Source organism: Monomorium pharaonis, chromosome 5 (assembly GCF_013373865.1).
Source record: "Monomorium pharaonis isolate MP-MQ-018 chromosome 5, ASM1337386v2, whole genome shotgun sequence".
Taxonomy (NCBI): domain Eukaryota; kingdom Metazoa; phylum Arthropoda; class Insecta; order Hymenoptera; family Formicidae; genus Monomorium; species Monomorium pharaonis.
Window position 1 is genome coordinate 29,158,184 of NC_050471.1, and position 15,284 is coordinate 29,173,467.

The 15,284-nt window shown below is 44.8% G+C and overlaps 1 protein-coding gene across 1 annotated transcript in view; it reads left to right on the forward strand.

The window, feature by feature from the left end:
- The first annotated feature begins 863 nt into the window (after positions 1 to 863).
- LOC105829243 overlaps positions 864 to 15,284 on the forward strand; it is a 95,796-nt gene continuing 81,375 nt past the window's right edge. The window contains 3 exon segments of the mRNA XM_036286697.1: positions 864 to 1,070; positions 7,924 to 8,524; positions 9,260 to 9,441. Coding sequence (XP_036142590.1) covers positions 8,473 to 8,524; positions 9,260 to 9,441 — 234 coding nt within the window. The 5' untranslated portion in view covers positions 864 to 1,070; positions 7,924 to 8,472.

Consider the following 15,284-nt stretch of genomic DNA (forward strand, 5'->3'; position numbering starts at 1 on the left):
GTTAAACGTGCGATAAGGCCGCGAGGCATTAAATTTACATTATCATATATAGTCACACGGAGACTATATACGCTACTTTTTAATTGAATTCCTTCTACCTCCTCTCCGTACCTCTCCCGAGGAAGCCGCAGAGGAAAAGTTCAATTAAATGGCGCTGCGCTTTCGATTAAAACTTCCCGGAGTAATTTGTTGTTAATGCCGACTATAAATTGTGCGATGAACTCTTTAAAATAAGCCACGGGAGGAATCCAAGTTTTCAGCGGTTCTCAATAATGTGTATTTAATATTCGAAATGTGCAAAAGGAAAAAATTTGTTACGAGCGAACCACTATTAAAAAACTCTTAGTACACACTTGGAAATGCGTCAAGTACCATCCTTAAGCAACACCTGGAAAGTTCTCGACTTACTCATAAAAGTTCAAATATCGCTATCGCGATACTCGAGGTCTCGTTGCGAAAGATTGCGGAGGTTATGTGCTGCACAACATTGAGAAATTTAAAATTTTATCTCTCCCCCCCTCTCTCTCTCTCTCTTCCTCTCTCCCAAAGCGACACACCCAAAGAAGAAACATCCGGATGTCCCTCGGATGAAAACGAGAATACAGCTATTCCTACGCAGGGTGGGGAAGGGGAAGACAGGGAGGAAGACGACTCCATGTCCTCCAGTTTCTCCAGGGGTTCGGGAGATCGCGCGCGAGAGGGGGGAGGGGGGAGGGAGAGAAGATTATTATAATTTAAATTACTCCACCGAAGACACAAAGGGTTAATGGGTTGCGACGCGCGTGCCTAACTTCTACCCCGGCGGCCGGCGGAGCCGAGCCGAGCTGCGCCGCGCCGCGCCGAGCGGGGCGGTCGGCGGCCGCGAGTCGAGTCGACTTCGAGTCCCGCGCCAGTGATCTCGCGCGCGTCGTACCGAGCGGGTCGTCCTTGCCGTCGTATCGTTCCGAGCCGCCTCGTCCACCGCTCGACAGAGAGGCGATCTCTCCGTGCTCCGATCCGTCCGTGAGGAGCGGCACCTTTTCCACTCGTCTCTCCGCAACCCCTCGTCGACCCTCCGCCGTGTCTCACAGGTGAGCCCCCCCGCCCCGACCGGACGAGTTTTCCGCGGGACGTTGACACCGGGACGGGGTTTTTAAAAATCGCCGCTGTGGATCCTCAGATTTTGTTCGATCTTTTGTTCGGGACGATGTCGCTTTAATTTCGCGCGCGCGCGCGGTCATTGATAAGAATATGTATACTTTGATATACTCCGGAAAAAGTTGGAGCAATTGAATGGTAAGGGAAGGAGGCGGGCGGAAGGGGGGAGCTTATTTTCTGGGCGAACGTTTTCTTCCACCCCCCCTCCCCTAAACCGTGATTCCCAATACCAAATAACATACTCTCCCTCTCTCTCATCCGCGCCCTGAAATACGTACGTGTCGGAGAGAAACTCGATCTGTTGTTAACCCGCTCTCTCTCTCTCTCTCTTTCTCTCCGTCCCGGCTCAAACGTGTTCGGCAAATATATACACACGTTTGCGGTATCCTTCCGGATACGTTTCGCGCGCACATACGTACACACACGCCGCGGCTTGTGGCTACATTTTGCCGTGATGCGTCGCGGCTCGGATGTTTACGATCTCTCGTTGGGGATTCTTGGGAATTACTTCCACGCGGGAGTCACGAGCGCCAAATGCCGAAATCCAAAAATGCCCCGTTCTGTTCCGTGTGCGTGTGTCCCTCCCCCCTTTTCTCCACTGCTGAATTCGCGGAGGAAAAGGAAACGCGTTCCGCGATGCGAACGTGAGGCTCACGCACAAAGTAGACGTCTTACGTCCCCGCGCGCTCTCGAGAGGGAGCTCGTCGGTGCCCGGATATTTTGCGAAGTCGTGCGCCGGCGGTGCGGGGCTAACGAGCGCGGAAATACGTTACGGAATACACGGTAGATTTCCGCGGGATACGTCGGGAAATTGGAAATTGCGCAGAATGTAAGTCGCATCTCGGGAAAATATCTCGGGGAGACGTACCATCCGCGCGTGGATTCTCGCATGGATATCGAAGAAACTCGTTATTCCCTTAAACGCGCAAGAGTTGTAAAATAAAAGTACTATACACGCGCACACACGCGCAAAAGAGAATTACATTTGAGAAAAGTCGCCGTTTGAGATGGAAAACCGCTGGTTGCGCCGGTCCGCGTGGAAGCGCGGAGGGGTTGGGAGCGAAAGGGTTGAGAAGAATCGCGCGAGTGCCGCGCGCGTCGCCTCGAGGTTTCCGCTCGGACTGCTCGCGCGGCGCGCGCGACGCGACGCCTCCTCGGACCGGCGTCATCGTCATCTCGGGGCGATGAATATTTCATCCTCGGGAGAGCGACCGTCGTTTCCCTTCGTTCGTCTCTTCAAATAAGAGGGAAAAGACGGAAGGAGAGAGGTCGCGAGAGGGGACATATTAAATTATGAATATTTCATCGGCGGAAATCATCCGCGAGCGATTCCGCGATTCCGTCGATGGAGCTCTTCGCCCCGGATTTTCTACGCTCGTTCCTCCCCCCTTCCTCTCTCCTTTCCCTTTTTTTCTCTCTCTCTCTCTCTCTTTTCTATCTCGTCGCGTCTCTTAAAGTCGAACGCGCAAAATGGCTGGCCCATTTTGCCATTATCGAAGCGACAAGAAAAAAAGAGAGAGAGAGAGAGAGAGAGAGAAAGAGGAGCATAAAAAAAAACACGGAAATGTATAAGCGCGATGCCGAGTATTGAACGGTACCGAATGTCAGCTGCAAATCGGAATTTATGTCCCGACAGATAATTCACGAGTCGAGGCCGGGCCGTTGCTGCAGCTCGTAATTCGTCGTTAACTCTTTACTGCGCGTGATTTCCGTCACGACGTAAAACGCGTTCCTTTCCCGGCTGCAGTTGCATCCCGGTTCCATCTTCGTTTGCGATATGTAAACGCGCGATTTTACAGTCGCGCGCGCGAAAGAGAGAGAGAAAGAGAGAGATAGATAAATTGAGCTCGCCGGGGGCGGGTACATCGTGCACATTTCCGTGGGTCTAATATCCAAGGTACATACGAACGAGATACGAAAATCGAAACGTAAACAGCCGGTCGCGCTTGAAAATCGATTTGAAATACCGGCGATATCGTTATATTATGTAAAAACACGCGAAACGCTTGCGTTCCCTGAATTTCTCGGATCATTGATTCGCGAGAATCCTTTTCCGAAATTCGAATCGCACCGGCTCTCTCTTCATCTGCTTTGATTCTTTCAACGAGATTAATTTAATTCTCCAAGCGGAATTAACATTTATTCACGTTTGCCGAATTTATTATATACGGAGAAAATTTTATAGTGAAATTTGCTATGGTAAACAGTAACCGTGGACTAAGGAAGGAATTACGAAACTTTTACAATAGTATTTACCCTTATGATATAATTCTCTGAAATTTCTTCTGTAGCTACTGTCAACGTACTTAGTAATTTTCACTACAAAACTTTCTCTGTGGTGATATGTACAGATTTATATATTGAATTTATGTATAAATTTATATTGAATTTATATATAAATTTATATCGATACGCGAAGTGTGAAAGTAAGCCACATGTGATTACGTGTCACTCCGACGTGGAAGCTATCGGGAGCTCTACTTTGACGGAAGTAATATATGGCACGCAGCTAGAGAGAATAGTTCCTTCCTTTCATTATTGCAATGAATATGGGCGCGCGCCCATATTCGTTTTTGCAGGGGTTTTTTTGCGTTCGAAGGTTAATTAACGTCCCCGAGGATTTCTTTTGACGGTGCGGGATAAGAGAACGTCATCGATGGATAAATAAAGTAAAAGGGCGGGGCTCTTTGAGGCGATAATTAAAGCTACGATGTAAGGGAGAGAGAGAGAGAGAGAGAGAGAATGGGAACAGGAAGAGCACAAGTGGAAGGGGGGCGGCTTTGAAAGCCAAGGATGTTTTAGCTCGCGGAGAAAAAGAGATAGAACGGCTGCTTTGGAGAGGTGCGTGTGCTGCGCTTTTTTTTTCGCGCCAATTTACAGCTCGTGGAATCTCGTTTATAGAACTAGTTTCTATAAGCTTCCCTCCCTGTCTCGCGCTGGCCTTGAAAAAGGAAAAATATCGCGTCGCTAATAAACCCGCGCTCCTCGATACTGCACGCGCGCACTCGCTCATCATTAATACGCGCCTCTCCATCGCGGGATGCATCGGAGAAAGATAGATAGATGAGAGAAAGAGGGAGAGGGGAGGATGAGCGCTATATAATTCGTTGTTTACAATTTTCCCGTCGCGAGCCCGCAGATTTTTTTAAATGCCAAACACTTTGGTGATCAAGGATGTGAGAAATGAAAACTGTAACAGGTGTGAATTATAATCGTAATAGATTATAATTATGATACATGTGTAAATAAATCTAAATGTAATAATATAAAAGATATTTTAGACGACAAGCTTTTTTTAGAGCCCGACAATTGTTTTGCTATTAAAAAAAAATAGAGAAAATGTAATTTTTATTCACTTTTATGTATTAATAATTTTTGCTTATTGAAGCATCGAGGAATTACCTGATGTCTCGGATAAGAGAACTTCTCAGTCGTTCTTAAGGGCATGCTGGTGTGACCGTGAAACGATAATATAGACTTATTAATACACATCATTATCAAGATTTGTTATGTAGTCTTTTTACAAATTTAGAAAATCCTTTCCCAGAATTAAAGTATACGTATTACTATCAGTCTGGAAACCGGACTTTGTACCGAGAATCTATACAAATTCATAAAACAAATACAAAATCTTATTGATGTTAAAACAGACTGTTTCCAGCATCTCCTTAATTCGCCGACGAAGTGCGAATCCTCGATTCTTTTTTTCAACGCGGGTCTTCCCCGTCGAGGACGCTCATTCACTCGGGATCGCGTTGAGATCGTGACTGCCGAGGAATGCCGTCCCGTCCAGCGGCGGCGGCGGGTTCTGTCGTAACGGTTGCGGAACGGTCCCGAGATGTCCTGCGGGCAGGAAATCCCCCGATTGCACCTGCGGCACGCACCTACGTAGGCGTACAGGCACGCGCTGTACGGCAGGGCGTTACATACACGCGACGTTGTACGAATCTGTCCGCGCCTTTCCTTTTTCTCTCTTAACATTGCGGACACACACCGACAAGTTTTAGAATCGCTGATCCGTAAAATGGAGCAAAAAAGGCTCTTTTCAAAGAATGGATGTGCGATAAACGTCAGTGATTTAGCGATTCAGGAGAAAAAGAGAGAGAGAGAGAGAGAGAGAGAGGGGAGGGGGGGAGAGAGAGAGAGAGAGAGAGAGAGAGAGAGAGAGAGAGAGAGAGAGAGAGAGAGAGAGAGAGAGAGAGAGAGAGAGAGAGAGAGAGAGAGAGAGATAGAAAGTTATATCGCGGATAGGAGTTAGGTAATTTTTATATTTTTTAAATAATTAAATACGGATGCTCTAACGAGTTAAATTACGTGAATGAAGACCAGCGAATAACATCTGATGAACTTGTGAATCTGAAAATTTTATTTTTAATTCACATGGATATATATATATAGTTTTTTTTTTTGATAAATCAAATTACGTGAAGAATGAAGTGAATTAAGTGTATATAAAGTGTATATTAAGTGAATTAAGTGTACATCGCTGATTTTATGAATTTGCAAATTTTATTTTTCATTTCTAATAGCTCGAAGCTGTTCAGGAAGAATATAACGCCAAATATTTCACGTAACAAATCTAGCATCCCCCGCTGAATTGAAAAGGTAACGCGGTGTCGCTTTTATTTATTAAAAACGTCAAGGAATTACTCAACCGGTCTAATTAGCTACGTATAATATTCCTTAATCGATTACTCGCCGACGGTCTAGGATTACGCCTCCGTTTATAGCGCGCGTAGTAGCTTATGCAAATATCGTTTCGATAAATCGGCTCGGAGAAAGCGGAATTAAATTCCGCGGAGGTGGAGTGCGGCGGAGAGAGAATGAGAGAGGCGTGAGAGGGGTAACGGGGTTGTCGACCGCGCTAATAAACATATTCACGCCGGGCTGATGTAACAATGCGAATCTCGTAACGAAGAAAGTATAACCGCGGCATCGGCAGCAGCAAGTGCAGCGCGCCGATGCACCGGCGCGATGCACGTCGTGATTGATAGCGCGCGTTTACCCGTGCAGCAGGGCGCGCGCTGTGGTGCATCGCTTCCGAAAACGCGATCTCGACAAACAAACGATTATCCGCCGAACGTAGTTGTCCGCGTTTAACGGTCGTGTATTTATTATCCATTAATCTGTTTGACTTTCCGCCGGGTTGTTTATAATTAATAGAATTAATTATTAAATTAACTACAATTTACAACTACATATTGGTAACATGCGCGTATTAGGGAACGCGCGTGTATCCGTACACAATACTAGCGTGTTATTTTATTTTTAATTATTAATTACTGTTACTGCATTGTTAATTAATAATTTCGTTATCATTGCCTATTTTAACTCTACGATTCAACAAGCTGGCGGCGATTATTGTGTCGCTTCGCGCGCGCTCGGCCCTTTGGTGGTATTTATTCATGCCTATTTGTTTATTCGTTTCGCCCTCCCCTCGCGTTAGCCCCTCGCACATTTTCGAATCTCGCTCATCGGTCCAAGAACTCCTGTCCGCCGATGTACACCGATATTAGCAATCGAGCGTGCGGGGCGTATATCGATATTTTAAAGCGTCGCCCGCCGGTCACGTCCGCATGTTAAATTCGCGAAAGTTTGCCGAGCGCGTCGGTGATTAGAGAGATTAAAGGGAAACATTTTATCGTAAACGATTCGAGAGAATTTAATTCGCTTGAAAGCTTTCGGGGTGAGCGAGCGAGCGAGCGAGCGTTTGCGAAGTCGCGTACGGGGTGAGCGAGCGAATCTCGCGGGCGCGAAAGGGATGGAGAGGAGGGAGGGAAAGAGAGAGAGAGAGAGAACGGCGCGCGTTTTCGATAGGCCCCGCTGAATTTTGCGGCGCTTTCATCGTTTAATCGAATCTTCCGCTCCGTACTCGCGAGATCGCGGATCGAACGACGCGATTTAACAAATCGAAGCGCGCGCCCGCCGTTACCCGCGCAACATATTTCGTTCATCGAATCGCCGATATCGTTTGATTACACATTTCGAGCGGATTGATAATTTCGGCGGCGAAATAGAGAACTTTTGTTCCCTCTCGCTATTGATATACGTTTCTTTTTTGGGGGGGGGGGGAGGGGGAGAGGGTGGACTTTATCCGGCGGGGATTTCAATTAAAAATTACGTGTTCCTCGATTACTTAGATTTTGAGGATACTCCATTCTCTTTTTCCTCTCGTCCTACCCCCCCCCCCCCGTTTTCTCTCCCCTCGTTCTCTTTCCCTATATCGATGGCGTTTTTTAACGGTGAAAAATAACGGGCAACAAATAACTGACAAATTACACCGGGCCGGGTCGGTATTATTGATAAAGTTTAAACAGCCCGGTGAACTTTGTGAATTCGGAGTCGCGTGGATTAATTTATGAAACGTCAATTTATTAATTAAGCACGCCCGGGCGGCGCGAGCGGGCCGCTTTATTATTAATCGCTCCATTATGTTATATACACGCCCGCGGAGTCGGCGGCGATTGATATTTCGTTTACGACCAGTCGACGGTTCACTCTTTTTCGTATTTCGCACACGTGACACACTCACAATCGGCCGGCCGGTCGCGCTCGCCCGCCCCCCCTCCCCTCTCTCTCTCTCTCTCTCTTTTGTCGGTGACGTCAACGTCGAGTGCAATTGCAATTATTTGCGGCGTTTACCTCCGGCGTTTACACCTTGTGCTAAAATATATCGCGCGTTTATTCGGCGCGATTACAAATCGCGCGTCGCAAAAATGTTCCTTGATACATCATATAAGTTCGGAGATGTATTTCGCCTCCCTTCCCTCCCTCTCGATTTTTCAGGCGAACGAGGATCGATCCATCTGTCTCTGTCAGTGACACGTGCGTGGAATAATGGAATTGTTGTGGAATTGTCGGCGGCATTTGTGATGATTAAAAAAAAAAAAAAGAAGAATGTTTCGCGCACACGCGATTCGATTACCTTTTATTTACCGCGCACCGGCGCGGGCAGGGAGCTCGAAGCGATCGGCCGCAAATCTGCAGTGCACCGGCGCGAGGTAGATTTCCACGGTTGCATTTTCGTATATGCGGGGGAAAAGAGATTCAGCGCGTTCCTCGATCGCCTCGATCCGTGAACATCGGGCTTTAAACGCGCGCGGGGCCCCGCAGATCCGCGTCGAGAGAGATAAAAGCGGCGAAGTTATGCGGCTCTCCCGTGGCCGCCGCCGTTCTCGCGCGCATACCGGGTGTCCTTGCGGAATGAAAGTACCCGGTGAAACGTGACCTCTCCGGTTCCATGTATGAGTAATGCCCCGGGCTGTGCTTAGTGCCGCGGCGACGACGACGGCGGCGTTGCGAGATTCCAGCCGACTGGTCACAATCGAGTGAGGAATGCGCTTTTCTATTAGCGATCATTATCATAAAGACACGGATAAACACCTAGGTGAATATGCGCGTATGCGAGAAATGCCAGAGACCCGAAGTCAGAGACCCGAAGGAAGAGAGAGAGAGAGAGAGAGAAAGGGAGAAGAATTCGCAGATTTGCGTATTTCGAAATTCGTAGAAGAAGCGACCGATCCGCACGTATTCAAACCTGATAGTACTTCAAGTATTACCGATCCTCAACGCACGGAGAAAATTTTGTAGTCAAAATTATCATGGTAAAGCGCGGGTGTTTGATAATTTTGCGTCTGCAAAAATTGTTCGTTTAACATTTTCAAACTTTTGCCGAAACAAAAATATTCGGGAGGGACTATCGAGACAAAATATGAGTTACATTAATGGTCAAAGGTCAAGGTCCATACGATTTTTTTGACAAACTTTTTTCAGTTAGAACGGTTTTTCGCTGCACTACTTACACCCGTGCATTGCAAAAGAGAGAGCAGTTAATTTGACTGTGAATTTTTCAACTTGATTAAATTACAAATATTTATGCATTTCAGTTAAATGTAAAAGTAAAGCTCAGAATTAAAGTTCAAGTATTTCATGCATTTGAATTAAATACGCAAATACTTTAGCTGAAGAAATTTAATCAAGTTGAAAAATTTAGTCGAGCAGCTGCACTCGGTTACAAATTTAATTAAATCGACGTGTACACGTACGCTTGTATTTTAACGAGCATCCGCGGAATTACGTGACCGTCTAATCTTTACACCGTTCCTTTTTTTTTCCCTTTCAGATCGGGAGAACGTGATAATATCGAACGTGCGTCGCGATCGAGCACACAGGAAAGCGGGGCGGCCACGTGAGATCCGGTCCCAGGAGGACGTAGGAAAATATGAGCATTTTGTGAAGACGGGAAGATTTTTTTTTATCATGGAGACCGAGGAACTCACCAGGCTCGTCGACGAGATCTACAAAGTGAGTAAAGAGTCCCTTCGAGGGCTAGAGACGAATTTTCTTTGTTTAATAATTTAATTTATAGTCAATCGAATCGCCGGTGCATAACAACATTATCATTATTATATTGAATATATAGAGACAATAAGATTTTTCCTAATAATATACGTAGAATAATTTTAAATATTATTTTACAAGACTGCCAATATACGCGATTCGTATTCGAACCTCTTAGATTCGAAATTTTCAAAGAGTTCGGATTCGTAGAGATTCAAATCCAAGTCGAATCGAATCTCACCTGACTCGAATCGATTCGATTCGCATTCGAAATAGTTCACACGTTTTTTCCACTTTCGACCGAGCAAGACAATCGAGCGCATTACTTACTTTCGATTATTGAACAGTTATGCCCGGATTGACGAGGAAAACGCACTAGAAAGTAGTTGAAATAAGTGTAATTCTCCATTCTTTACGATTATTGTTTTACGGCTTTACGGCGAACGAAAGTACTTTTACGTCCGTTTACGCGAAAACGCGCGAGAGCGTTTGAAGCGATTTTCTCAAAATTTTATTAAAGCCTCGCCTGCACCGAGGAAAAAATGTGTGATATTCGCGATTATAATAGTAAAATAATTATAGCCAGGAATATCATTTTTATGATAATTATTACTATAATACTGGTAATAATAATAGTGTATGCTTATTTTATGGTACAACTTACTATATTAAAATTTCAATTATGGCAACCCATACTATAAGTGGTATAGATATTATATTATGATTATGTGAATTATATATATATAATTTTCAATCTATAGAAATATAATTAGGTTTCGAAAATGATTACAAATATAAACTTAGCGATATTACGGTTACCGCAAACTATCTCTCGACGTTTCTCTCGATGATGAATTACCCCCTCGAATCCGCATTCCTCCCTCTCTTCCCCGCCGCTTTCGGGAGGACCGTTCGGAAGATTGGCATCGTAATCAGGTCTCGGGACGTCCGGCATAATTATCGCGCGGCGGAGCGCGACGCCTCGTTACAATCTCTCCTGGTGAGATCGCATCGAAATAACGAGGTAAACCCCGCCGGTTAACCCCGTTATCGCGCGGCCGTGAGTTTATGGGGGTCCCGCCGCTGACAAGCGAGCCCCATAGCGCGAGTATATCACGCTGCGCGCGGTTGTGTTTCAGCGGGGTTATTCAGCCAGGTGTGTAGCCCGGCGCGCCCCCTCCCCCGCCTGGATATTAATTGGCTTCCGATCCGCACCCCCTTTCCTCCCCCTCTTCCCTTTCGCCCCACGCGCCGCGTGCCATCGGGGGTTCGAGGGTGCGTGAGTGCGAAGGGTGTGCCTAGAATGTCGTTCTCTCCGACCGCGCATTCCTTGGTCCAATATGCGTACACATACATGTTGTATACATGTGTAAAATTCTATGTAACATGTGTATACATAATTAATTTTGCAGAATCGATAATGGATTAATTTTGCCGTGGAATATACATATCCGCCTTAGGCGACGTACCTGCTGCTGCGTACGTGGCGGATAGTTACACGAATTCTCAACGTGGAAAACACGACGTAAAACAGAGCGCACGCGAGAGCGTCTTCTCGTATTTACGATGTACGCGGCGCCCTTTTTAGGACTCCTCGAACGATTTCGCGTCGATTTTTGCAATAATTAGCGGCGCGGCCATTAAGGACCAAGTGCATTAGAGCGGCCGCGATATCGCCGCGCGATTATTGTTTCTTTCTCCGCTTTCCCTCCGTTTATAACTTCGCGCGAAAAAGTTCGGCCTGGAGGAAGAAACTCGGAAACTCCCTCCCCCTCCCGTGCGCGGGGAGTTTTCCCGCCAGGGGACTTCCCGCGAATCTCCGAATCGATATATCTCGATTCCGAGCAGCATTGGGAGATTCGAAACGCCCGTCTTGCCCCCCCCCCCCGTCCCTTTGTCGCTGGGTCCTAGGTAACTGGGTAAAAAGGAGGACACGTGTTAACGATCGGCCGGTCCACGTGGCTTAACGAGATCGCGCTCGTTATGCATGTTCATTAGAGCGTTCATTACGACCACTTGTCGCTCTCCCTCCTCCCCCCCCCCCGCACAAGCCTGGGGGACCCTTAACGGCTGAGAGGATTAATTTTTAATATATCTCTCGCACTCTCACCCTCTGTCTTCTTTTCTAGTTCCCCTCCGCGAGGAAGCACCCGCGGTGAATTAATCTTTTTTTTTTCCTCTCGCTCCTGTGCCGTCGGAGGAAAAAATTCATTAGCATGTCGCAATATGGCGCTATTCGGCGCAATAAGCGGCGATCGCTGATATCTGCGTTTCCTTTCCTCTTTTTTTCCCTTCCTCCCCCCTCCCCCTCTTTTTTTTTTTAATAAAGTGCCTCGCGTCTCTCGGTTCTCCCGACTGATTTATGACCGGCGAAGGAAACGTTTAAAAGAAAAATGCGATCGAAAGGTGAAATAAGATTTACGTTATATTAATAATCGAACGTATTATAATAAATTTACATAATATTATAACGCGTAATGAGCACGATTTATCGTAATGAAGATTAGAAAACGTTTTTATTGTGATTTTTACGCGGAGGGAGATTATTTTTCTTTTTTTTTTGCCTCTCTCTCTTGCGACTGCGCGTTATAAAATGCTTGTAAAATTACCTGACAAGCTGTAAAGCAGACTAGACGATGTACACGTCAAGTGGCTCTCTTGCTTTATTATGAAAATAACTCTTTAATTTCGAGAAATTTACGGTGCTCTCGGAGTATCGCGATTTATTAAGGAATGGCCGTCGTTCACCTTGAAGCATGCATTATACATTAACGTAATCGGGCGCGTGATTTAAATATTTCTTGCATTAATCAAAGTGGGTAACGACGAGGTTCATCGACCGTAACAACCGTTTTTACAAAATGTCTTCCGCGAGTTTGATTTATTTTGATGGTTTTCTACGATTTCTTCCTCCCCCCCCTCCGTCCGATTTATGGCTCAGTTAGACACGATAACTTTTGACTTACGATAAATATTATGACAACGAGTCGTTGTACATAATCGTTCGAGTCGACGTAAACAAAACGTGGAAAAAAAGGGCGACAGAGAGAAATAGCCGATCGATCATCGAGAGCGCCATAAATCCTGTGCAATTGCACGATATTGCACGCGAGGACCGAATCCGGCAATTTACTATGAAATTACTTGCGCTTTAATTTTCGATCTCGTTGCAAAAAAAAAAAATGTCGAAGTTATACGACCGATTCCGGAAAAGGGACATCCGGCGCGGCTGCGCGGCCGTTTTGATGCCTCTCAATATTATTACTTTAACGTCATTACCATGATATTTTTCATATATTATCAATAGCACGTTTCAAATTGAACGTTGATAAAACACGATAAAAGCTCAACTTTGGGTGAAAACTTCGAATAAAATGATATTTTGAGAGCCCCCTTGTCTATCAATCAGCTATAATGTTGCACTTTTTTAATCAAATTAAATGTATGATTTTCTGTTTTCGGACGCGTATGTTTTTCATAAAAATATGAATGTTTTATGATGAGTAATAAAAACGTTTTACATATTTATAAATGTTATGTACAAAAGATGTATGAGAAACAATTTGCAACTATAACTGCATGGTGAAATAATTATAGCAAAAAATATTATTTTTATAATAATTATTACTATAATATTTGTAACTATATACTTATAGTGATGCTTATGATTGTTTTATAGTACAGCTTATTTATATTAAAATCTTGGTTATGGCACCCAGAGCACAAGTTGCATAGATTAATATTATGATTATGAGGACTTTATAATTCATATTGTTGAACAACTATAACATAAAGATATGCTTACGTTCAAAAATTACTATAAATTATATATAAGTGATATTATGGTTACCGCGTGTATTTCTTTCTTTCGGTGTAACATGTGGAAAATGAGGAATATCTGAATCGTCTGAAAAATTTCCTCGTCAGACGCAGACATAATTTTCTATTTTGATAGTACGGATAATCCGCCTGTCTTTTCTATAGATTTATGTGAACGACTACACAATTTTCTACTTACTCAGTCTGGTTCAGAAACATCGTTTTTCCTCTAAGTCCTGAATGACTTTTCTAAACACTTCGCGCGCATTTGACACGGACGCGCAACGATTTTTTCGGCTCGTTGCACGCTCGATTTATCGAAAAACTCGGACGGAGGGGGGGGGGGGCGGTGGAAGGCGGAGGGCGCATCATTGCCGTAAAATATTCCGGTGGAAATCAAACAAGGGGCGGACTGCATAAACGGGGACTGAACCCTGCGGTGTGCATCTGTCGGCGCGGGCTGCGGAATATCCGGAGTTATTACATGTCCGAATTGCAAGGTAAATATTTCGCCGGTCGCGGCGGCGCGGATCTCTCTCGCACGCCCCCCCCCCCACTGTTTTGCATCGGACGCGAGATAAAACGCCCGCGTTGACGAAATCAGGATGTAAATATTGCAATAAAAACCGTGACGCGCTTCGGGAACCCGTGATGTGACGTGTCGGGATCGATTCCCCGGGAGAACGTCGCACGGATGCTGCGGCGGAATCACCGTTATCCGTCACACGCACGTCCCATTATTCGAACGTTACTTAACCGTTGATTAACAATTTACGAACAATGGCCAATAACTATAAATTTCCTAATCGCACGGAAACAGAAAAAAAAATAGAAGAAAGACGTATGGCCGAGACTAACACTGCAATTTCCACTATCTAATTAATATTTAGCTGCAAAATACATTCAAGCACGCGCGTAAATTATAAAATAATTATGAGTTACATAAAAATGTAAAATCACATTGTAAATAAAAAAAAAACAAGTACCACTGAATGAAAGTTAAGACTACATGAAATTATAGCTCGGCAAAAAGCCACTAGATAAAATCTGTTAGAGGACATAACAAACTATTGTATCAAAAAATATAACACGATTTTAAGTTTAGGATATTTCTTATTTTGAGCTTTATTGTTATTTTAGAAAAAATGTGAGTTCCACCCTGATCTACTTATATTTGTTTTTATTAGTATTTATATTTTATATATATTTCACGACTTACATGTGTATTAATTCTTATTGTTACATATTAATCTGATAGTAATACATTGCAATATTAGTTATAATTATGTTTTTTTTGCGATTCACGCGAAACATCGATATCAAATTGTCGACAAGACGGACTCGACGAAGCCTGCGTTACTTTCCTCTCTGTCAGAGATAAAAATACCAGAAATTAAAAAAAAAAAAAGTCCGCGATACCGATATCCCTCCAATTAAATTTTTATCTGATGAAAGATTAAAATCTCGGAAGGTCAAGTTTGTCGAATTAAAATTCGACGCGATGTGGACAGTGTATCATGCAAATTATTTGTTTTTCTCTCTCTCTCTCTCTCTCTCTCTTTCTCTCTCTTTCTCATCTCCGGAGTCGCCCCTCTCATCCCCTTCTCCGGATGCTTCGATTCAAGGATACCCTTGTGCCGGGGAAATATACTACGATTTTATGACGGATCAAGTTGGACGGAGACAAGACTGCGGCGAGAGGGAGAAAGAGAGAGAGAGAGAGAGAGAGAGAGAGAGAGAGAGAGAGAGAGAGAGAGAGAGAGAGAGAGAGAGAGAGAGAGAGAGAGAGAGAGAAAGGGAAAGAAGTTTGTTACGCGTGTCAGAGAGAGAGAGAGGGCATGAAAAAGAGAGGTGGGGGAAGAACGAGGGGGAAGGGGGGAGAGGAACTGAGAGGAGGAATGTAGATTCCATCCACCGCGCCCAGGTCGAGATGGTCGCTCATAAATATTCATACGGGATTCCTGAAGCCAGGAAAACATCCATTCCTG